General features: G+C 36.5%; 2 protein-coding genes across 5 annotated transcripts in view; one reads left to right on the top strand and one right to left on the bottom strand.

Moving 5' to 3' along the window:
- LOC125255497 (A disintegrin and metalloproteinase with thrombospondin motifs 14) overlaps positions 1 to 9,762 on the top strand; it is an 89,902-nt gene extending 80,140 nt beyond the window's left edge. For both annotated transcript variants that reach the window (XM_048170793.1, XM_048170792.1), the window contains exons 16-22: positions 173 to 339; positions 419 to 584; positions 2,068 to 2,200; positions 2,281 to 2,488; positions 5,403 to 5,532; positions 7,455 to 7,550; positions 8,699 to 9,762. In XM_048170793.1, the coding sequence (XP_048026750.1) occupies positions 173 to 339; positions 419 to 584; positions 2,068 to 2,200; positions 2,281 to 2,488; positions 5,403 to 5,532; positions 7,455 to 7,550; positions 8,699 to 9,192 (1,394 nt within the window). In that variant the 3' untranslated portion in view covers positions 9,193 to 9,762. The remainder of the gene's footprint in view (positions 1 to 172; positions 340 to 418; positions 585 to 2,067; positions 2,201 to 2,280; positions 2,489 to 5,402; positions 5,533 to 7,454; positions 7,551 to 8,698) is intronic.
- Positions 9,763 to 13,479: 3,717 nt separating this feature from the next.
- Positions 13,480 to 19,907, bottom strand: star2 (steroidogenic acute regulatory protein 2). Of its 3 annotated transcripts, XM_048170801.1 has the most exons (8): positions 19,125 to 19,907; positions 18,598 to 18,695; positions 18,389 to 18,508; positions 18,108 to 18,244; positions 17,860 to 18,018; positions 16,327 to 16,511; positions 15,469 to 15,575; positions 13,481 to 14,511 (listed from the first exon to the last, which is right to left on the bottom strand). In XM_048170801.1, the coding sequence occupies exons 2-8, from the start codon at positions 18,659 to 18,661 to the stop codon at positions 14,366 to 14,368; spliced, it is 918 nt and encodes a 305-aa protein (XP_048026758.1). In that variant the 5' UTR covers positions 18,662 to 18,695; positions 19,125 to 19,907; the 3' UTR covers positions 13,481 to 14,365. The 3 variants fall into 3 exon arrangements, with proteins under 3 accessions (XP_048026756.1, XP_048026758.1, XP_048026757.1); XM_048170799.1 differs by lacking the exon at positions 19,125 to 19,907 and having other exon boundaries at positions 13,480 to 14,511; positions 18,598 to 18,893; XM_048170800.1 differs by lacking the exon at positions 19,125 to 19,907 and having other exon boundaries at positions 13,483 to 14,511; positions 15,482 to 15,575; positions 18,598 to 18,885.
- Between the last annotated feature and the right edge of the window lie 5,674 nt (positions 19,908 to 25,581).

The raw sequence follows: 25,581 nt of genomic DNA, 5'->3' as shown, positions 1-25,581 counted from the left end.
CAGTATTCTTCAGTTTGAAACCTGCTGTTTCACTTACAGTTTTTAAAAACTAACATAGTATATTGATTATCTTCAGTCTTTCTTGTCTTTCAGACTGTTCAAATGTTGTATTGATCCCATAATATTCCTCTAAAGTTGCTCTTTCTCTTCTGTCCATGCTTGTCTTCCTCAGCCGTTAAAAACCAGGTCACTGGCAATTTCATCTTGAACGCCAAGGGAGAAGAAACCACGTCCAAGACCTTCATTGAGAACGGCCTGGAGTGGGAATATTCAGCGTCATCGAGCAGCAAAGAATCGCTGAAGACCGTCGGGCCGCTGCACGAAGCCATCGTGGTGCTGGTAAGAGTGGCGTAGCGCTTCTACGGTTCGATTGAGTTGATGCAGCGAGTGTTGAGTTTGAGTTTGTCGCTCTGAGCAGGTCGTGCCGCAGGCTGAGGACACCAAGATCAGCCTGAGCTACAAGTACATCATTCATGAAGATCTTCTGCCGGTCATCACCAACAACAACGTGCTGCTGGCCGAACTGGACACGTACGAGTGGGCGCTGAAGAGCTGGTCGCAGTGCTCCAAACCCTGCGGAGGAGGTGTGTGAGAGGATTATTACACTAGCGGCCAAACATTTGGAATAATTAAGACTTTTCAATGTTTCTGAAAGAAGTGTCTTCTGCTCACCAAGGCTGCATTTATTTGATAATTGATAAATCTGATACAGCGATCAAAGTACGAAATGGTTCGTTGGAATCCTTGGTCACGACGGACAAATTGCATGCCTCGGATTCCTTGGAATTTTCTGGTATTTTGGATGTTTTGAAAAACCTACTTTTTCTGAACTAGTCCTTGTTTTTTGGTCCAATCTGAACCAAACCAGTGCAGTGAGATTCTCTGGAGTCTGATTTTCAATAATTATAAAAAAAAGTAGAAATTTTGATTCACGGTCTCTAAGGGGCGCCAAAACATTCAAAGTGGGCGGAGCCACTTTTACTAAAATGACTATAACTCGTGAACGGGATTAGATATTTTCACCAAATTTGGCACATCTATGTTAGAGCTCATTCTGTGGTCATGTGAAAAAGGATGCAGCGACTGGCCACTTGGTGGCGCTATAACAGGAAAAAAACATTAAAATTGCTAATAACTACTTCACTGTTGGTCCGATTGACTTGAAAATTGGCATGCAGTGTCTTTGTCCGAGGTGTCGTGATTGTCTATGAGGACATTGACGTATTTCAAAAAACATGTCCGCCATCGGCCACCGGAGGATGCCTTCACGTTTTCACATTCGTAAAGGATAGTGTATCGCACGATTTTATGCACACACCCATGACATTTGTAGCACTATAAGCAACTTTGTCTCTAGGACCGCCGCTGTCCATCGAATCGTTCGTTAAATATTGGAGATTATTTCAAAAAACAACTTTGGCGAACTAGTCCTAGGATTTTGGCTCAACCTCGATAACTGTTAAAAAGCTTTAAAAAATGTACTATGGTAAATTGCCTATATTGGTGGTAAATGGTCTTTTCCATCTATGATCGAGATGGTTACAGGTTTGCTAATTAAAACATTATACCTTTTTACGTATATGCTTAAAGGCCTTAAAGTGCTTGAACCCTGATAATTGCTGCTCGCAGCTATATTTTTGTTTGTTTTTTAATTGTAAAAATGCTGAAAGTTTTCTGTTAGGGTTAGGGTGTGGGTTAGAGTTTGGTTATAGTATTCAGAACTAGATGTACAGTATATAAAAACACATTTTTATGAAGCAGCACAACTGTTCTCAACATTGATAATAATCAGAAATATTTCTTTGAGCATCAAATCATCATATTATAATGATTTCTGAAGGATCATGTGACACTGAAGACTGGAGTAATGATGCTGAAAATTCAGCTTTGATCACAGAAATAAATTATATTCTACAATATATTCACATAGAAAACAGATATTTTGAACCGTAAAAATATTTCAAAATTTTACTGTACTTTATTGATTAAATAAACACAGCCTTGGTGAGCAGAAGAAACTTCTTTCGAAAACATTTAAAAAAGTGCTAATGCACATGTGTTCCTCAGGTGTCCAGTACACGAAATACGGCTGTCGTAGGAAAAGCGACGCACGTTTGGTTCACAGGAACTTCTGCGACATCGGTAAAAAGCCCAAACCCATCCGAAAACGCTGCAACACCAACAACTGCAGCCAGCCAACGTGAGTCCCGCACCAGCACGCAGAATCATCCTCATCTTGAATGAAATGTAACTGAGGTGTGTGTGTGTGTGTGTGTGTAGGTGGGTGCTGGAGGAGTGGGGTCCGTGCAGTAAGTCCTGTGGGAAGCTGGGATATCAGTCTCGTGTGGTCCAGTGCATGCAACCTCTTGTGAACGGCACCAACAAACCCGTACACACCAAATACTGCAGCGAGGAGCGTCCTGAGACACGGAGAGCCTGTAACACGAGCGCCTGCCCATCCCAATGGAGGACCGGAGCCTGGTCACAGGTGATGCTTTAGTAAAGGGCTCCTATTCCACTTTTTTCTTTTGTGTGAAATGTTGATGTTTGAGCATGAAAAAGTTCTCCAATGTCACTCCAGTGGGAGTTCTTCTCTATATCAGTGTCTCTGTTTCTGAACTCCCTGAAACGCCTCCATTGTAGTATTTATATAGTATTTATAACTGAGCCATTCCATGAAACCGCTACGATTTGGACTTACACATTTTTAGATTTTTTACTAAAATGTATTACTTTTCTGAACACCCCACAAAATTAATGACATATTTAACTTCCAGAAAAACATATTTTCCCATCTCAGGCATCAAATCCCTGTTATTGTTGGTCATTATTTTAAGTTATGGACACTATGGGAGCTCTCTGAGTATTATTATAAAATGTATTTGTGATAAAATCAACATTTTGCTATTAAATCAGATGACCCTCACACTAATTCAGTCATTGCAAATATAAAAGTTACATAAAATCTCACACTTTTGCTACTAAAGCCTGAAATGGACACTTTTTGTGACAACAACCTCATCATTTTCAGAATTTGAACTAAAATCAGTTTTCTTATGATTGCTCTGAACATTTCACACAGAGTTCAACTAACTTAAAATTACTTTTTCATAAACTTAAAAATAATAAAAGTGTAGGTGTGACAGGGTTGTGATTTTTTGCCCAAATTGGCCACTGCTCTAAATCTAGTGAATAAATGGAGAGCACATGGCATGCATGATATTAAGAAATCATGAATAATGTTGATCATTTTCACAAGTAATAGTTTTCTATCTTTAATTGATGTAACGGGGTTGAGTCGTTAAGCTCGACAAACACAATTTCACAACATAATTTAGTTATAATTATTAAAGAAGGTGGTAATTTGCTCACAATGCTGTTCAGAAGACTTCTGTGATGTCACTTCCTATTAATGATGTCACATAAGTATCAGTTCATTATGGTTTGTGTAACGGGGTTGAGGGGTTACTGAGGTACGCGACTAAATGATGTGATTTTAATGAATAATCATGAAAAATCATTACCAGCAAAAAAGCACAGATGGATATTTATGGGAATATGCCAAAATGAATGGACTTTTTTCTCATTTTATTATTCATATCCCAAGTACACTTTCATACCCTCAAAAAAAAAAAAAGATTTTTTGATGCTGTTCAGTTTATTTAAACAATTTATTTTGATGCAACACCATTGAATCAGGTTTCTGGTTTAAATGTGATTGATTCATGTTAAATTGACTTGAAACGATTACTCTTTGACTTAACTTGATGTTTTCATATTGGAATAACATGTTTAAATCAAGTAAACCCAACCAGGACTCAATCAAACAGGATTTTCACTTCCCATCATGCTTTGCAAAGGGGCTGAACTAGGAGTGTAAATGTTGAAATAAAGTGTTATTTTAAGCAGTTTTTAGGAAGATGAGAAAATAGAAAGACTTTTTAATGTTTACTGTTCTATTATGTTGGTATGTAAAAGTTTCTGTTAATTAATAGTTTTAGGGTTACCATTGTGGTGAATTGTTGCACTTGTGCTTGGGTTGAGGACCTGCTAACAAACCTTCAAATTACTTTAATAAGAAAGTAATCGCTGTGGTAGAGGTTGCATTTCTCAAAAGCATTGTAAGCCTATGTTGATTGTAAAACCATTGCAACCAATGGACTTATGATCAATTTAGGCTTTACAATGTTTTTGGTTAAGGCAAATTAGGATGAATCCAGTATCACATCTAGATTTCTAACACTGAACATCACAAAAGTTATATAAATCACAAAATAAACATGAAGAATTAACTGTAAAAATCAATGTATATGAAAACAATTTATTTTTTATTTATTTATTTATTGCTTTTTATTTATTTTCCAAAACATTGCAAATTAGTTGGGCTGACACTATTAATTAAGCTGTGCCCAACCATAGTAAATAAGCTGAATCAACCTTAATAAATTAAGTTGACCCAACATAAGTACATTAAATTGGAATAACAGAATTGCATAATGCTGAAATAAAGCAACTTAATCATGTGGAAATCCTTTCCATGATTTTTTTATGTTCGTTCAAAGAGTTATTTTTTTGAGTATAGAAGGCCTTGAGGGACACGACAAAATAGGTGGTGACGACTGATAAATAATTTCTAATATGAAGATAAAATGTATGTCATGTTTTTAAACATTATTAAAAGAGAGATTTCAATTAATACAAAAGCTTTTCAAAATATATTTTGGATAAAATACACTGAAAAAGGTCAGAGGGACTCAAATCGTACCGGTTTCGTGGAATGACTCAATAGAATGTTCCCATTTAGTAAACGTGTGTGTGTGTGTGTGTGTGTGTGTGTGTGTGTGTGTGTGTGTGTGTGTGTGTGTGTGTGTGTGTGTGAGAGAGAGAGAGAGAATGAGTAGCTTTGATGTGAATGTCGCTGCTTTGAACACAGTTTGTTTTTTGGCTGTTTTTGTTTTTTTCAAACAGTGATTTATTGAGATGAGCTCATTCATGAAAAATTCAGAGAGCTGGAGCACACGGTCAGCTTTGTCCTGGACTTAACAACTTTTTTTTATTGTAAACACTGTATATTCTGGAGTCTGCGGACGAGCTTGTGATGTTTAATGATGTGGAAACCACAGTGCAATGGAGTTGTTCTTCACTGCTGTTCATTTTCACGCTTGAAATCCTCGATTTTCTTGTGACTTTGTGAAACTGCAGCATGTGGAAGATGACATCATGCTTAAGGGACGGGAGTTCATTAGATAAAGCAAACGGCTGAAAGATTACACACACACACACACACACACACACACATATTATAATATTGTTATGATCAGCCCACATTTACCTGAACGTAACCCAGACTTTCAGCTTAGTGAATCTCCTCTGACACATGATTGTGATTGTGTCTCCTCCAGTGTTCGGTGAGCTGCGGTGAAGGGATCCGGCAGCGGCAGGTCATCTGCAGACCGTCTGACAGCGGCGGCGGCCCGTGTGACGCAGACAAACCCCAATCTGTCTCCATCTGCAAGCTTCCTCCCTGCGCAGGTGAAACCAGTGTGAAGGATGTTGTTGTACTGACCGTCTCCATCATATGAGACGCTCACGAGGCTTTAATGAGAGTGAGCAGCTCGAGATCGAACCTTCTTCAGCAGCGTTCAGCTTCGAGTCTCATTTCTTAAAGGATTAGTCCACTTTTAAATAAACTTTTCCTGATAATTTACTCACCCCCATGTCATCCAAGATGTCCATGTCTTTCTTTCTTCAGTCGAAAAGAAATTAAAGTTTTTGATGAAAACATTCCAGGATTTTTCTCCATATAGTGGACTTCAATGGACTGCCCTCCACAGGCCAAAGTTTGAACTAATTTTTATATGCAATATGCTAGTTCAATAGTATATAACAATTAGTTCAAACTTTGGCCTGTGGAGGGCAGTATTACGCTTAGCAGTGTCTACACTGCCAGAATTCAAATAGAGAAGAAGAAGAGAGCTAGTTCAAGATGAGCATTTATGGATAAAACTTATATAATTTTCAATTTTTTTCAGAAAATGAGCAGTGGTTTCACTAGATAAGACTCTTATTTCTCATCTGGGATCATGTTGAACAATTTGAAGCTGCAGTGAAACTAATTTTGACCTTCAACCGTTTGGTGCCCATTGAAGTCCACTATAAAAGGAAAAATCCTGGAATGTTTTCATCAAAAACTTTAAATTCTTTTCGACTGAAGAAAGAAAGACATGGACATCTTGGATGATATGGGGGTGAGTAAATTATCAGGAAAAGTTTATTTAAAAGTGAACTAATCCTTTAATAATTCAGGGGAGATTTAAAGCCTTTGATATCCATTTTCCTTTCATTGAATGAAGAAGAGCATCAGCTGAACTCACCTTTGAACTAGAGTAAACTTTTGAACTTAGGGTAAATAATTTTTGGCAAATTTGGCAATATGCACACACATTCAAATGCATTTTCACTATCTGAAAAGTAGGTCTTCAAAAACGTTAAAAAGCTTTATTAACATTGCATTTCAGCTTGTGCTACTATATTTCATTTGAAACTCACATGTGAAAATGACAAAAACAAATTCAGATGCAACTGGAAAATAGTGAAACCATGTCTTGGTGTTTAAAAAAAAAACAATCTGTAACATTGTTTCTTTCTTGGAAGTGAAAAGCAACAAAACCTTCTAACATAAACCTAAAACACAGGCAAAAAGGCTATTTATACTGCCTGCTATTGATGAACAATACTGCAGATATACAGAAAAAATCTATCCCCTAATTGTCATTTATGCATAACACACATTTTTTTGGTATTTGAATAATTGAATTTACAAAATGTTCCTTAAAAAATGGCCAAAAACTTTTGGATGTACAATGAATTTTTTATTTATTTAATTTTTATGCATTTCCTAGTCTAAAATGAACTCACAATGGAGCCTTGACAGCATGTGACCGAACATGTCTCTTTCAGGTCCTTGTTGCCAAAAATGTCAAGCACGTGGCACGTAGATTTTAATGGCTGAAGGGGAAGTCATATGATAATACTAAAATGTAATTTTTTTTTTTTTTTGATAGAAGAGTACGTTTTACAAGAAAATACTATTTCAGTCTTTCCATTTCAACATTTTACATTTAATTCAGTGTGTTAATTGGCATTTCCTTGTAATTGTTTATGAAATTTCTGAGTCAAATTTGTTTCAAACTAAATCCTACACCAATTTCTTTACAATGTAGGATTGCTAGAATAATGATTGATTAAAAAAAAAAAAAAAATGAATGAATTAATTTTTTTTTTTGTAAGGAAATTCAGATGTTGGCTCAGTTTATATTTGTTTACAAACTAATTTTACTGACTTATTAGAATCCTTTAGATCAGCAGGCATAAATTCAGTCCAAACGGTTTGTTAGACACTGACTGAACTGTACACTGACAGGAAATGTGCTCTTGTGTGTGTGTTTTCCCAGGAGAGCCGTCTTTACCCAGTCCAACTAAAGATTTACTGGAGAATTTCACCACTGAGGAGGAGAAGCTGCCGGAAAACACTCTGGATAAAATCTCTAGTAAGTGTCTCGTCAACACAGACGCTGACGGATCGATGATCAGGCCAGTGATCCACTTCAGTGTTTATTCACTGCCCGGATCAGCCGGTTCATGTGTGGATGGACTAAAAGTTCGGGGTTGTTTTTGAAAGAGTCTCTACTGCTCACCAGTGCTGCATTTATTTGATCAAAAATACAGTAAAATTGTGAAATATTATTACAATTTAAAATAGCTGTTTCTATGTAAATATATAGTAAAGTGTAATTTATTCCTGTGATCAAAGCTGAATTTTCAGCATCATTACTCCAGTCTTCAATGTCACATGATCCTTCAGAAATCATTCTGATATGATGATTTGATGCTCAGAGAAACATTTATGATTATTATCAATGTTGAAAACAGTTCATGTTTTTGTGAAAACTGTGACGTTTTGTTTTTCAAGATTCTTTGATGAATCAAAAGTTCTTAAGAACAGCATTTATTTGAAATAGAATCTTTTGTAACATTATAAATGTCTATAATTGTCACTTTTGATCAATTTAATGCATCCTTGCTGAATAAAAGTATTTAAAAAAAATTAACAGTGGTGTATGTTCATATACCATTTTTTGTATTGTACTCCAAATAATACTTAAAACAGTAATGTTCTGTGTATTACTTAGAAAAACAATAACAATGCTAAAAATGTTACTTTTCTAGATTAATACTATTAGAAAACAAATAAATACAAAACAAATTTGTATGATGCACATGCATGGATATTTAAATTCTTATATATCAAGAGGCTGTATGTAATTTATTACATTTATTGTATTGTATATTTATTATTCATTTTGTATGATTCTATTGTGTTTTATGTAGCGATGCATGATATATCAGCCACTGTATCGGTATATTTTGTTATCATTATCGTCCAGATAAGAAAATTTGGCCAATATATTAAATCCAATAAATAATGGATTATTTTGTCTTTGTAATCAGGCTCTCAAAAATGATATAAAAATTTGGTTTTAGATTTATCGGCCAATATATCGGTTATCGGCTTTCAAATATAAAGAATTATCGGTTATCGGCCAAAACTTTCATATCGCTGCATCCCTAATTTTATGATTCAAATATTTATGGTGCATGTCCAAAAGCGTCTTTTTTCCATCCTCTCTCCCTCCAGATGAGCCATGCCTGGGTGATAAGTCGATCTTCTGTCAGATGGAGGTTCTGGCGCGGTACTGCTCCATCCCGGGATATCATAAGCTGTGCTGCGAGTCCTGTAACAGGAAGTTGGGTTTCAGCACCGTTTCTCCAGATCTGCATCCTCCGTTCTCTTGGCTTCCAGATTTCACCTTCCCACCTCTGCTTCCAACGAGTCCCGATCCGTCAGATCAGACGTCCGTGTCGCCGTCTACAGCGGCCGCGCTCGTCCACACCACTACAGCCAGCGGCGAGAGCCCGCGGCCCACTCACTCCAGCCCTAAAGCGGACACGAGCACTTCCTTCCCGCTCCAGAGCCGAACGGAGTCCGTCACCTCACCTCTACCTCCAGGGCCGAGCGTTCCCGCCACACGCCCGCCCGTCCAACGAGCCAGCAGGGAACCAGACAGACTCCAGAACCAGAACGCCACTTTGGACTCCTCCCGGAGGAAAAGGAACTCGCCGGTCACATGATCGTCAATGAATCAGACAGTCAGCAGTTATTGGTTACCTCAGAACGAACCGACATCAACCACAAGTCCGCTGCACTTCCCACAATCCTCTGCTTTACATGTGGAAACGGAAGGAAACGATGAAAGGTGCTGTTATTTAAACCGTCAATGACTTCCAGACGAATCCGAGTCGTTTGGTGTCCTCAGAACTACTAGAATCCGCCGCTCGCGTCTTCATTCAGTGTGTTTGTGGCTGTAGTACGTCATGTAGTTCATAGCAGTGTTATTTTGAGTCTAGCTATGAACGTTTGCTTTGTAACGCTGACGTAGTTTTGCGATTGACCTCTGAGCAATATATTTATACAGCATTTATTAATCAGTGTCAAATTGCTCATTGTTTATGTTTAAAGTTGCATTAATGAACTAATGTTGAGATTAATAAATGCTGTAGAAGTGTTGTTCAGTGTTACCTTACTGGTTTATCAATGCATAAGGTTTCATGTACTATTTTTAAGTCTATAGTATACACTACCAGTCAAAAGTTTGGAAACATTACTATTTTTAATGTTTTTAGTCTCTTATGCTCATTAAGGCTGCATTTATTTCATAATAAATACAGAAAAAAACAATAATATTGTGAAATATTATTACAATTTAAAATTATATTTTAATATACTTTAAAATATAATTTATTTCAGTGATGCAAAGCTGAATTTTCAGCATCATTACTCCAGTCTTAAGTGTCACATGATCCTTCAGAAATCTTAATTTTAATATGATTTATTATCAATGTTGGAAACAGTTGTGCTGCTTAATATTATTTTATAACCTGTGATACTTTTTCAGGATTCTTTGATGAATAAAAAGTTATTAGCATTTACTTAAAATAGAAATCTTTTGTAACAATATACACTACCGTTCAAAAATTTGGGGTCAGTCTTTTTTTTTTTTTTGAAAGAAATTAATACTTTTATTCAGCACGGATGTGTTAAATTGATAAAAAGTGAGAGTAAAGATTTATATTGTTAGAAAATATCTCTATTTTTAATAAAAGCTGTTCTTTTTAACCTTTTATTCATCAATGAATCCTGAAAAAAGTATCACAGGTTCCAAAATAATATTAAGCAGCACAACTGTTTCCAACATTGATAATAAATCATCATATCAGAATGATTTCTGAAGGATCATGTGACACTGAAGACTGGAGTAATGATGCTGAAAATTCAGCTTTGATCACAGGAATAAATTATATTTTAAAGGATATTAAAATAGAAAACCATAATTTTAAATTGTAATAATATTTCACAATATTAATGTTTTTTCTGTATTTATTATGAAATAAATGCAGCCTTAATGAGCATAAAAGACTTCGTTCAAAAACATTAAAAATAGTAATGTTTCCAAACTTTTGACTGATAATGTTTACGGAGGAGAATGCAGTATGCTTACAACAGTGTTGTTATTTTTTAACTTAAACTTATTGTTTTGAGTAATTAAAATAATGCTGAAAAAAAAATTAAACAAATATTAGATTAGATATTTTAATTATGATAAAACAAGTTGAAATACTAAAATTACTAAAACTGAAATAAAAATAAATTAGAGCTATATAGAAATATAACGTGCAAAAGCATGTTAAAATGACTAAAATTGACATTAAAATGAAAGCTAATTTAAAATATTATACTATAGTAGTATATACAGTAATACTAAAACAAAACTGGCTTTTATTCTATTCTGTGCATTTGATTTATACTTTAATCATAATTTTTGAGAAGCTGAACTACTGAAGTGTTACAAAGCGAGCGTACTTGTCGTTCTAGACGTTTCTCTGGTGCTCCTGTACTTCAGCCATCAGATGCTGACAAACGCATCTAAACCAATGTGACGTCACTCACCTGTGAAACAACACCTACCACCTCTAATGCATGACCTGCCGTTTGTGTGTTTTGATTTTTTTTTTTTTTTTTTGAGCTCGCTTTGAAACCGTTGTGATGTGTTCAGGTGGTTTTGTATATATTGTACATAGTTGCAGGTTTGAGGACGGATGCGAGGGCGTCCAGAGCTCACGATGACGTCTCTCTCATGTGGTTTCACCTAATTTCTGTATTGTATAGTACTTGTATATACGTGAATGAGAGCTTTAAGTGTATTTATTAAATTTTTAAATTGTAGGATGATGAAATACATGAAAATATACACATTGAGAAGAAATGTGGCGTTTTGATTTGTTCTTGTTCATTTTCAGATTTTGTCACTTGTTTGTGCATTAAAGGTATGCTATGTAACTTTTTTCTGTTTAAAATTAACACAGTTGAGTCATCAGTGCTTCTTCCAAAACATTTTTGTCTAACCCGGATTCACTATGGTAGGCCTGTTTATATTTTAGACCTGACAGGATGTTTTTCGTAGGAAAACAGTGGCTTGGGTTTTCAGAGATGGTGAGAACTGAAGGATTTGAAATGGTGTAAAAACAACGTAGAGATGATGGCGTTTTTATTACTCGACAGGTAAGTACGGTCAAAGACTATAGAATAACACAAGACGTGTCACTCGTATTGTTTTGAATGGGGAAAAAGTGTAACGCGCAATATGGCGGAATAAGTCCCGCCTTCAAAATAAGAGCCAATCGCCGACTGGTAAAGTCATCGCGTCACTGCAGCGGCCGTTAGAAGCACTGGTTTCTATAGAAACAGTCAGAAGCGCGCCTCCGAAATGAGGCACAAGAGACGCGCATTTAGGTCTGCGCATGCGCATTAGCTTGATCCAGCCTAAAAAATATTTTTTTTTGTCATGATTCGAGCGTTTGGAAAAAAAATTATGAGACAGTTGTTGTCAGATTTCATTGGTGATTTCAAATATGAAATTTAATCGAAAGCTTGGCAAACACCTTTTAGAATTTGTTGTTTCCCCATTCAAAGAGATTGCATGATGCCCAGGATGCCTTAAAGGCGTTTCAAAGATGGCCGCCGAGTGAAATGACTTGTCTTAAAGGGACTTTGGTACGGTATTTTATTGAACAGATAAATTGCCATGTGTAGTTCATTGAAAAGCGTTATCTATTGTGAAGGATCATATAGAGAGCCGAAGCACCACCAAAACAATGTTCTTCTGCAAAATGCATGGGCCAAAAGTTGCATAGTGTACCTTTCAGTGAAGAAAAAAAAAAACACTGAATAAATATCAGGTTCGCAGTGTATAATATGATATGAAACAACCCTCAGTGCTGATATGAGATTTGTACTTCATTTCCCTTCAGCAATCAATGACTAAATTGAAACGTGCATCTATAGCAAACATTACACTTAAGATGACTATGAAAACAGCTTTTAAATGTTTATTAACAGAGCATTTGTATGTAGGCTATTAATAAAACAAAAAGACCGGTGAATCATGATTTAATGATGCTGCTGATCTAAACCCGTTTAGATTATGACAGCTGGAGGGAAGAAATGAAAAAGTTAGAATGCACATGGATGCCTTGTAAATCAGTCTCCATCCCTGCAGAAACTGAAGTCATTGCATAGTTGTGCATAAGTGTAATATAGATTATTTATGCATTGATTTTGATGTTTTTAAGTGCATCTGTAATCTCAGCCAGCAGCAGAGCTCAGAGAATTTAGTTAATCATTTATAACCATAACATATTGACTGTAATGTTTAGAGAACATTTTCTGTTTAGCCACTGCAAACATGCAGTTTTAACATTTTGTACATTTTAAAGGGGTGGTTGATTATGATTTCACTTTTTAACTTTAGTTAGTGTGTAATGTTGCTGTTTGAGCATAAACAACATCTGCAAAGTTAAGACTAATGCAAAGGGAGATATTTTCTTTTACAAAATGCCGTCATTTTACGCCGGACTGCTTCACAAACGAGGGTCAATTCAACACAAAAGATGAACATGACGACACATGCTAGTGGATGAGTTGAATCAACACCACAGCAACTACATCAATTTATCCACTAACCATTCAGAAACGTCTAAAAGTTGTAACTTCTTCCTGAGTTTCTCCATCAGTGTCGACTCTGGTTTGAACAATGTAAGGCTGAACACTGTTACTGACAATCCTCATTTTGGCTGCGTGAGATTCTCCAGCTTTGTTGTTGTTGAGCTGTTAAAGCTCCGCCCTCTTCTGGAAAGCAGCAGCTCATTTGCATTTAAAGGGACACACACAAAAACGGCGTGTTTTTGCTCACACCCAAATAGGGGCAAATTTGACAAGCTATAATAAATGATCTGTGGGGGATTTTGAGCTGAAACTTCACAGACACATTCTGGAGACACCAGAGACTTATATTACATCTTGTGAAAGAGGCATTATAGGTCCCCTTTAAAACTTTAATGCGATGTGAGATAGTCACACATATTTATTAGAGAATGTGATTGTTAAAAATAAAGCCATTTTAAAATGTTATTAAATAGTGTCCCTAAAAGCGCTGCATATTTGACAGATTGCATGAAGATTTTTTTTTTCTCAACATGTTGTAAGAGAGTTTGATGACAGGAGACTAAATGATGACTATCTTGCAAACTATTGCTTTTAGTTGCACTAAAAAATAAAGTGCTAGGAGTGTTTGATAAGTTCAGGCATCATTGTATTGTGGATTTGAGGCATATCTAAAGTCTTTTCAGTGTGGTGAATAGAGTCATTGTCCTCTGCTGATGTCGAGTCATTCTGCTGCTCTAAAGGCCATTCTGCTGATTTTCAGAGCCTATTATAGATAAACGTTCACTCATGAGATTCTCTCTTTATGAGACGCCACTCGCCTCTCCAACATGTCATTTGTTCAAGTGTCAAATCCACAGTGAATTCACGCTGGGTCCGTCAAATTGATGTGAGATTATCGTCCATCTGCATGCTGTCAAAGATGTGCGAGTGCTGTCTGATAACAGGTCGTCTGGAAGTCTCCCAGGTGAAGGTTAAAGGAATAGTTCACCTAAAATGATTCACCCTCCACCCTAAAATGATGCTGCTGTTTTCCGCTTCTTCCACTTTTTCAGAAACAATACTACAGTGAAAAATATTTTTATTGTCACTTTATATGGTCAAATCATTTTCACAAGTAGTCGATTTTCTACTTCGATAACTTCCACGTACTGTTTGTCTGCTGTGCAGTCGTAATCAAACTATAAAAGCATGATCTGAGGTGTATGTTGCATGTCTGTGTTCCTATTTCGTTGTCTGCCGTCTTCAGTGTTGATGCCTGACAGAAGCTTCAGCTTCTCTCATCTCCTGTTTTCTGGGTTTTGTGTGGCCAGACGGCGACGCAGGTGTTTCGTGAAGTCCACTTGTGCTCGAGGAAGAGCCTTGTTCACTAGTGACTGTGGCAGCCAGCCCTGAAAATACAAGGACACATTCAACACATTACTGCTCTGATATTTGCACTTTCTTGTTGATGATTGAATTTTCAAAATTCCGTTTGTAATCACACACACTTAACAACACATCAGCGGTGAGTAATCTAGATGCCTCTGATTGGCCCATTGCATTCAGAAGCTCAACAGAAACGCATGTGATTGGTTATTATGCTCAACGTTGTATAAAAAAAATGCATAAAAAGAAATCCCATAACAGATTTAGTTTAAAGGGGTCCTTGATTATGATTTCACCTTTTTAACTTTAGTTAGTGTGTAATGTTGCTGTTTGATCATAAACAACATCTGCAAAGTTACGACGCTCAAAGTTCAATGCGAAGGGAGATATTTTCTTTTACAGAAATTGCTTTTTAAGGACTACAGCAAGCTTCTTCCTGGGTTAGTGACATCATTAACCCTAAAATTTACATAAGCCCCGCCCCCAAGAACATGCAACAAAGGGGGCGGGGCCATGTTGGGCTGCTTTAGAGAAGAGGAAGAGTTGTTGTAGTAGAGTGTTGTTGTCCTGCCGTCATTTTATGCCGGACTGCTTCACAAACGAGGGTCAATTCAACACTGGATTTGCACAAAAGTTACTGACAATCCTCATTTTGGCTGCGTGAGATTCTCCAGCTTTGTTGTTGTTGAGCTGTTAAAGCTCCGCCCTCTTGTGGAAAGTGGGCGGGAGCAGCAGCTCATTTGCATTTAAAGGGACACACACAAACGGCGTGTTTTTGCTCACACCCAAATAGGGTCAAATTTGACAAGCTATAATAAATGATCTGTGGGGGATTTTGAGCTGAAACTTCACAGACACATTCTGGAGACACCAGAGACTTATATTACATCTTGTGAAAAGGGGCATAATAGGTACACTTGTTAATTTTGGTGGCATTTTCACCCCAATCCCCCATTAATTTCAGAACCTTTAATACATACACATGTTTTGTACCTTCACATCCATGTTGAGAAGCCAGATGAAGTGACTCCGGTCTGGACGGTCCTGAAGCGGCTGCAGGATGATGCAGGTGGGTCCGTCTTCAGCCCTACAAACAACAAACACTCACAGAATGACTCCACTTTCAGATTATGTCCTATTATAGTAACTCTTAATTAGAATTTACATAAAAAGAATAGTTCACCAACAGATAAGTTCACCTTCTCATTGAACCAAATCCATATTAATTAAGCTTCTGCTTTTCTTAAAACAAAAGTGGATGTTTATTTATACTTTCAAGCTCTAAAAAGAAGAAAAAGCACCATGAAGGCTATACATGCGATTAGTGTGCAAATCATATAAGAGCTTTGTTTGACAGTTTTTTTTTCTGTCTGTTTAAGCGCAAGAAGATGTGAAAGAGAGCTCAGTTCAGTATTTGCGAGCTGTCTGAGACGCGGCTTTCTGGGTGCACACTTCGGATGTTTGCGCACAGGAAACTTCCAACACAGAGTTCCCTTTTGCATCTTCTTAAGCTTGAATATTGAAATTGGCAAGGCTTAAACTTTTGTGATGATGCAACACTGCTTGCGTTGTTCACGTTTGTTTATACGTTCATGTTCTCACAATTTTACATTGTTAGATTTCAAAAAAATATTTCCGCCGATTAACTGGCGATTGACACCATTTCATATACTCGCCAACACTGATTTTTACCCTCATTTGGCGCTTGACAAGTTTAGACTCTGTGTACAGGAAACAGAAATGATTAGTTCACCTCCCGAGTCTTCAGGTCTGAGTCGTTCTTTCTTTTGTCACGTGATGGCCATATTGGTTACAGAAATTAGTTAATAATTCCTAACCTGACAAACCCCGGCTGAGGAGGAAAGGACTCTAACCGCGTCGCAGCTCCGCCCAAATAAACACATGACTCGCTCTTCGATGAATGTCTGATGCTCAGGAAGTCCCGCTGGCCAATCAGGTTTCCCGCTGTTTCTGCCGACACCTCGTGTGTAACCATGGTGTTCCTCCCCACATGCTTCAGAACCTGCGACATAAAGGTGCTTGTTTTATGGTTTTATCTAGCCAGTGGTTTAAACTGAATTATACATGAAAACAAGTTTTTTTTTCATGTTGATTATACATTCTGTTGCATTTATAGCTGCAAACTTTTTTTATTATTATAAAAATGTACCAAGGCTCGAACTTCGTGACCTCATAGCAGCCATGAACGGGTCTCTAATCTGTGATGAGACCTCACGACTCTCACAAACACCTTTTAGCTATTGTACCACTAACTGTAGGCCAGAATGTAGTTGTTTAGTCCTGAAATATAGGACTCATATTTAATCATGGTGCCTATTTTACAATTTGTTTAGATGTTTTCGGAAATGTGATCTCCAGGTCGTCAGTGGCCGTTCAGGGCTCGTGTACCCGCTGAGAACAGTTTCATCTCAGCCAGTTCAGAGATATAATTCATTTTGGGTACATAAAACGGGCAATCTTTAGTCTTATTAATCTATTACTTGTTCCTGAGCAAATCAATCAAATCTATATTTAACTTACATCCAGTAGAGCACTGCTTTTGTACATTTGTACGGAGTCCCGGACATGACATGCAAGAAAAAAATAGTAGGCTAAATCATGTGCATGATTTACTAATTCGTTCCCTCGATTTACTAAAACTTGAGCACAATTTAATATCTTGTTCCCTCAATTTACTAAAATGCATGATTTATTATTTCGTTCCCTCGATTTATAAATCATGGGCATTTAATATCTTGTTCCCTCGATTTACTAAAACGTGCATGATTTATTATTTCGTTCCCTACATTTATAAATCATGGGCATGATTTATAAATCAAGGGGACAAAACAGTAAATTGTGTGCACGATTTAGTAAATCAAGGGAACGAATTAGTAAATCGTGCGCACGATTTAATTTTTTTTCTTGCATATCATGTGCAGGGCTCCGAACATTTGACTGAATAGAGCCTATTTTACAAATTTGTTTAGAAGTTTTCAGAGATGCGAGCTCCAGGCCGTCAGCGGCCGTTCAGGGCTCGTGTACCCGCTGAGAACAGCTTCATCTCGGCCAGTGCTTCAGGGATTTGCCGCTGTGTCTTATAGTGCTTAAACATGAGATATAACATGAGATCTTTAGTCTTATTAATCTATTACTTGTTCCTGAGCAAATCGAATTGGGCTATGTTAAATTTAATAATTTAATATTAAGGCTATATTTAACTTACATATGGCTGAATCACAGCCGTGCTGATATATATGCCATATTGCATATTGAGTGTTTGATATGAGTGGACCAAGTTGGTTTTATACAGTCTCTGGTGAGTCTCATGGAATCAAATTGTGTGTGTGTGAGAATCATGTTTGTCTTACTCTGATGCGTCTGATGTTGGGGTTCCATTCATGCATCTCCTCCACTCTGACGAACAAGATGTCATGAAGTTCTTCCGGAGATGCATCCAGCTCGGCCTCCAGTCGGAAAACCTTCCTGTTTCCTCTGAGAACCTTACTGTAGATTACGTCTCCATTCGTCTAAAGGGAAATGATGTTCATCATTTACTGTGAGAACACATTCTGGCTAACTGCACACCAAGAGAATGTTTAAATTTACAGACAATCACCTCGGCCATCTCCAGTTTCCATCCATCCTTGGACTCCACAATCTTTAGAGCTTCATTTAGGGCTTCTTCTCCTTGTTTCAGATAGAACACATCCTCATCGGCCAGTGCTGCCGTCCTCTGCTCTGCTGGGTCTGTCTCTGACCACATTCATTTAGAAATAAAATGTTCTCAAATTTTTTTTTTTTTTTTTAATTTTTTATTAGCAAATAGTTTTTTTCTTGTTAGACATTTGCTGGAATTCTGGATGGAATAGCAAGCTAAATATGAATGCACAGACTCACTTCCAGACTGCTTGTGGCGAGTCCATCTCAAAGGGCTCCATGCAGGATGGCTGATTTGCCCTCTGCTCTGCAAGTGTGCAATCTCCTGCCCGAACGCTGCAAGAGCTGCACGCTGCAGACCTGCAGGACACCAGACATACAATAAATAAAACAATACAGAACCACTCCAGAGAAACTCATGCAATATGCTGACGGCTGAGGTCGTATACCTGCCATGCTCCGTAAATGTGGGTATGAGATTCCACAGCAGAGCTTCACGACGGCCGGCAGCATGTTCGCTCCCGCTGAGATGGCGAAGAGGAGGAGGCTGCGGTACAGTTTTATAGAGCCAGTGAAGGACAGAGCAGAAGATAACGACTCCATTTACAAGATAGGATTTAGTTCAGCTTTGCCTCCAAGGCCACATTCAAGAGGAAGAGGAATCTAGGTTTTCGCTGTTTAAACTGAATCCTCCTATATATGATAAAAGCTGAAAGGAACAGTTCAGCCAGAAATCACAATTCTGTCACATTCATGTCTATCCAAGTCTTTTGAAGTTAATAGCTATGTGTTAAGTTCAGTTTTTTTGGTAACACTACAATAAGGTCTCATTTGTTACCATCAGTTAATGACATTTTTTAACATGAACTAACAATAAGCACTTCTTCTACAGCATTTATTAATCTTAGTTAATGCATAGTTTCAGCATTTACTTAAAAAAAAATAAAAAATAGAACAAAAATCACAATTTGCTCACCTTCATGTCTTTCCAAGTCTTTTGAAGTCAGTTAATAACTGTGTGTAAAGTTCAGATAGAAACTGTAGTTAGTTAGTTAGTCAGATGTTTGTTTGGTAACACTTTGCAATAAGGTATCATTTGTTGCCATTAGTTAGTTATTTGTTTGGTTACACTTTACAATAAGGTCTCATTTGTTACCATTAGTTAGTTCATTAGTTAGTTGGTTAGTTAGTTGTTTGGTAACACTTTAAATAAGGTATCATTTGTTACCATTAGTTAGTTGTTTGTTTGGTAACACTTTACAATAAGGTCTCATTTGTTACCATTAGTTAGTTCGTTAGTTAGTTGGTTAGTTAGTTGTTTGGTAACACTTTAAATAAGGTATCATTTGTTACCATTAGTTAGTTGTTTGTTTGGTAACACTTTGCAATAAGGTCTCATTTGTTACCATTAGTTAGTTGTTTGTTTGGTAACACTTTGCAATAAGGTCTCATTTGTTACCATTAGTTAGTTGTTTGTTTGATAACACTTTAAATAAGGTCTCATTTGTTACCATTAGTTAGTTGTTTGTTTGGTAACACTTTAAATAAGGTATCATTTGTTGCCATTAGTTAGTTGTTTGTTTGGTAACACTTTACAATAAGGTCTCATTTGTTACCATTAGTTAGTTCGTTAGTTAGTTGGTTAGTTAGTTGTTTGGTAACACTTTAAATAAGGTATCATTTGTTGCCATTAGTTAGTTAGTTAGTTGTTTGTTTGGTAACACTTTACAGTAAGGTATCATTTGTTACCATTAGTTAGTTAGTTAGTTAGTTAGTTAGTTAGTTAGTTAGTTAGTTAGTTAGTTAGTTAGTTAGTTAGTTAGTTAGTTAGTTAGTTAGTTGTTTGTTTGTTTGTTTGTTTGGTAACACTTTAAATAAGGTATCATTTGTTACCATTAGTTAGTTAGTTAGTCTGTTTGTTTGGTAATGCTTTACAATAAGGTCTCATTTGTTATAATTAGTTAAAGTGAACTAACAATGGACAACACTTCTACAGCATCTTAATGCATAGTTCCATTTACTACTACATTTTTAGAGCAAAAACAAAATTTCACCCTCTTACCTTTCCAAGTCTTTTGAAGTCAGTTAATTGTTCATTGAAGTCTGAAATTGTATTTAGTCAGTCATTCAGGTAACACGTTACAATAAGGTCTCATTTCTTACCATCAGTTAACAACATTATAGTTAACATTAACAATGAGCAATTTTTATACAGCATTTATTACTCTTAAACAAGTTCATGTTAATTTCAGCATTAACTAATGCATTTTTTAAAATCAAAAGTCGTATATGTTAACATTAATGCACTGAGAACTAAAATGAACAACTGTATTTTAATCAACATTAATGAAGGTTCATAAATGATGTCAAAAACGTATCTCTCATTGCTAGTTCATGTTAGTTAGTGCATTAAATAATGATAACAAATGAGACCTTGTTGTAAAGTGTTACCATTTGTTTTCATATGTGAGTCTCCTAAACACCATCAGAAGAATATTTATACATATTTACAAATCTTTTCTCTTCAAGATGTTTAAAGCTTTAATATTCCAAAGTGTCTTAAAGGACTAGCAGTGACTGAGGACTAGTTTGAGAGCCCAGCAGAACAACCCTAACACTGACCTTAAGCTCTGTTAAACCCTGAGAGAAACCTTCACCCCTCATAACAGCCACACCTCTGCATGCCAGCGACCAGAAACAAACTTTGCACAACATTGCAAATTTACCTCATGTTAAGGATGCAGTATTTCTTGTATCTGTTTGCATTAGATTTCAGTGAAGAACAAGAACTGAAACATCATGCATGTATTCAGTCAATTCCTGTTGGATAAAATCAAGTCTTACAGAAGTAAAATGGATCGCGAACGCTGTTTCTCGTTGAAGGTTTTGCTCTGCTTCTGTTGATTCTCTGCGATTCTGCTAATGATGGGAACACTAAATTTGGCTGGTTTGGCAACTATTAAATGATATGCAAATAATTACGCTTCAACTGCAAACAAAACGTGCAGTCTTGCATTTGTTTAAAACTGACTGACTAGCATGCATCCAGTACAGGTGATTTTGGCTCAGAGTCATTGAAGCTCGAGAGGAGTTCATCATCCTGAGGTGATGAATTCAGCAGAGCATGAAAACCTCCCTCTCACATTCTCTCGTGTGTTTTGCACACTGTCAAAAAAAAGCAATTAAATTTCATCCAGCATGCAGGGTTTTCAAACTATTTTTTCAAAAATACTAAGAAATGTGGCACAAAAACACTCATTAGACCAGCAGAATTCACTTTGATATTGAGAATTGCTGCTGATTAGGGCTTGACATTGCAGTATGAATAAGTTATGCAGTTTCTGTTTACTTCATGCAAAAATATTCCTAAATTTAAGATTTGTTTTTTATTGCATGTAAAACTTCCATGCATTTGGATTACAAAGTTTTAACAAATAATGGATAAACTTAATGTGATGCATATTTTTCAGTCATGCATAAAGGAAACAGACTTTAAGCAGGCTCATACTTTTTAACTGAATAAATGTAATTGCTTTCCCAATTTGAAAATATTATTATTTAAATAGAATAAAATAGATGCAAATAGTTAATAGTTGGGTGCAGAAATCTGACCTGTTTCATTTATGCATTACTGAAAGATATGCATCACATTAGTTTATGTTAAAACTCTGTAATCCAAATGGAATTAAATTGTATATGTCATACTTTTCATTTTCAATTAAGGCCTAAATATTTAAGATAAGTGAGTAAAAAAATAAAATCATGTCATGAAATAATGATAAAGCTTCTTGCACATCTTTTGCAAGAATGTATCAACTGAATGCTGCATTTTGCATCAAATTACTACTGTACTTAAATATATTATTTATAACGAAAGTAATGCCTTTTAAACCTTTCACAACTGCTTTTATAATGCACACTTTTACCCTTCTGACCTTCTCAGCGAGAGTTTCCGGATCTTTCTACTGCATATTTGCAAGTGTATATGTCGTTTAATGATTGTGATGTCATTAAGAGCTCTAATGATGACAATAAAGCATCATCATCATCATCATCATCATCATCCGTCACCATCGAGCCTCTGTGACTTTTTAAATCGCAGCTGAAACATGAAGTCGTGATAACAGCACAAAGGTCACAGATGAATCACCCGTGTGTGTTTACAATCTAATAACTATAATCACTTCTTAACCCTCTAATTAGAATGATGACTAATTACAGTTTATAGTTTGCAAATGAGATGTGGAAGGATTTCGATACCATGGAAACAGTAAGTCAGAGTAAATTACATCAAAAATGCTCAACATCATGTTCAATATTTGATATGATTTAGTTCGCAGTGTTAAAATATGCCGATCATTATCATAACTTAATAAATGCATAGCTGTGTTCAGAACGGAATAATGATTTAAGGCAAAACACCAAATCTCATTTTTAGGGGTTCAAGTGCATATCGCTGAAACTCTATTGTAATTGTTAAAATTTCCAAGGATCAGCATTCAACCCTAAAAGTGATCAGACCAAACCGTAAGTCGTAGAGACTTAACACTTTGAGGGCTGGTAGTACTCACACCATCTACAACATCACCAAAGCTCGCCTCGATCAGCCTGACGGGGGCGCTACAACGGTCAAAAGTACAAAATCTCAAGACGGACAAAATGCATGCCTCGAAATCGAAAATGTCGGGTATTTTGGATGTTTTGAAAAACTTACTTTTGTGAACTAGTCCTAGGTTTTTGGCCTGATCAGAATCAAACCAGTGCAGCAAGATTCTCTGGAGTCTGATTGTCAATAATTATTAAAAAAAAGTTTAAATTTCAATTCATGGTCTCTAAGGGGCGCCAAAACATTCAAAGTGCCAGTAAAGTTTACTAAAAATGGCTATAACTCGTGAACGGAATGAGATATTTTCACCAAATTTGGTACACCTGTGTAAGAGTTCATTCTGTGGTCATGTGAAAAAGGATGTGGCGATTGGCCACTTGGTGGCGCTATAACAGGAAAAAAACATGAAAATGGCCATAACTACTTCACAGTTTGTTGGATTGACTTGAAAATTGGCATGCAGTGTCTTTGTCCAAGGTGCCATGATTGTCTATGAGGACATTGACGCATCTCAAAAAACATGTCTGTCATCAGCCAATGAAGTTTGAGCAGCTATCAAATAAGGTTAACGGAGGACGATCGGTTTGACTCGCGGCCCTAGAGGCCTGTGAGAAATTTGAAAGAAATCTGCCATCTTCACATTTTTCACATGCGTAAAGAATTTTTCACCCACAACATTCGTACCACATGGTAGAACTCCTCATTCTGAGCAACTGTGCCTCTAGGACCGCCGCTGTCCATCGAATCATTCAATAATTAATTATTGGAGATTATTTCAAAAAACAACTGTGGTAAACTAGTCCTAGGTTTTTGCCTCAACCACAAAACTGTTAGTAACCTTGAAACTTTAAAAACCATATATTTCCTATGGTAAACTGCCTGTATTGGCTGTCAATGGTCTTTTCCATCTATGATTGAGATGATAACAGGCTTGTTAATTAAAACATTATACCTTTTTACGCATGTGCTGAAAGGCCTTAAAGCGCTTGAACCCGGTAATTATTTAATAGATATAACTGTATTTACCTAGGTAAGTACATTACAACATTACATTTTGTTAACAAGTTTTCTGAAATGTTGTTTAAATATGCAAATGATGCATTATGTAATTAAAAACGCACTAATTTGGATACATTTCCAGAAGACAAATCTGAACAATGAATGAAGCCAGACTGAAAACTCTTAACGTATTAAAGGGTTTTACAGAGAGGATTTTGGATATCACTTTTATCACTCCATAAATCAGAAAATACTGTCATCAAACAATCATTTTCACCATGTTTTTAGGATAAAAAAAAAAGTCATACAAACCAGTCAAATGACGTGAACATATGTAAAGCTGCTGAAGTGGAGATAATTTTGATGCTGTAATCTACAGATGCAAATAGAAAAAATGCAATAAACTAAAAGCTTAAAAGTGTATGTTTCAGTAGTGTTATGGAACCAAAATAGACCAAAATGCTAAAAAATGACCAATGCATGAAAAAACAAACATTGGTTATTTCTATAGATTCTTGCATTAAACTAAAAAAATTTTCCTCATGGTTTGGAACAACATGAGGTCAGTAAATGATGGCAGAATTATCATTTTTGGCTAAATGATTCCTTTAATATAAGTGAGATCTGTATGTATTATCTATCTTAAAATGAGGGACAGATTCTTCACTGAAATGAAGAAACGACTGCCTACACAACACAGCTTAAAGTGCCAGATGTTCACACACACACACACACACACGGTTTTCTCTGAATCTGTTGCTCAACTCAACTGACTACTTCTAATTATAAATTTTTCCTCTTATTTCAGTTCACAATGCATGGTAAACTAATGCAGCTTCATAAGTGCACCACATGAGAAACTCTATAATTGATCGACCCTTCACACACTGCAGGTATATTCTACCTCTTCAAGCTCTTGCTTTAATGAGCAGCATTAAGTTCATTAGTTCCTATTCAGAAACTGATTATAGGCCTCGTGCATTTCTGCATGATTTACCTTTTTCCACCATTCTAATGTATTTGAACTCTCTTTCTAACCCTTTAATTAAACAGGCTGTATTTGCTCCTGCGAGAGCTGGGGGTTAAATCGTTTTTCTTGCTCTATCCTTTAACAACAGACTCTTTGTGAAGCGACTGGATGGAACAAGTTTTTGATCATCCAGTATACATCAAAGAAATGTAAATGCATCGTTTAGGTTCAGTAAATGCTAATTTTGAACCGCAGAAGTAGTTCTGATAGTTACAGCATGTTTTTGGTTCTTTTATCCTCCAAAGATCAAGGTTGATCAGATTTCTTGTAATGTTTAACCGACGCTTCTATTAATCACTTTTGCACAGAAATGGAAGAAGCTGCTTCTGTTGAGTCGATGCGGGTCGTGGAGGTCATATGTGAAGTGACCTCTAAGGTCAGAGGTCAATCAAACTCTTCAGACCACCTGTGTGCACACACAATGAGGAGAGGCTGAAGAGTGCATCTCTGTGTTATCAGCGAGCAGGTGTCCTTGTGTGAGGATGAATGACGCTGAGACTGAACTTCACCTGCTGACCACATGCTCACACACTGGCTGCGCTCCAAACACGCTCTCCACGGCCTGCACAAGAACGTGTGTTCTGAGAACACTCCCATTAAGTTATGAAAATGTTTTTGTTGGTTACTCAAATGTCAAGTGAACATTCCATTTTATCATCTTCAAACATTATGAGAACGTTACTTTTGAATGTTCTCTCAACATTCCGAAACTAGATGAACATCCAACTGAAATGTTTCAGATTTCTTTTTTTCTATAACGATATATAAATAACATTTTTGTGCTTTGAGAACATTATA

Source organism: Megalobrama amblycephala, linkage group LG20 (assembly GCF_018812025.1).
Source record: "Megalobrama amblycephala isolate DHTTF-2021 linkage group LG20, ASM1881202v1, whole genome shotgun sequence".
Taxonomy (NCBI): domain Eukaryota; kingdom Metazoa; phylum Chordata; class Actinopteri; order Cypriniformes; family Xenocyprididae; genus Megalobrama; species Megalobrama amblycephala.
Note: the sequence above shows the minus strand (reverse complement) of the source record. Positions and strands in the feature narration are given on the sequence as shown.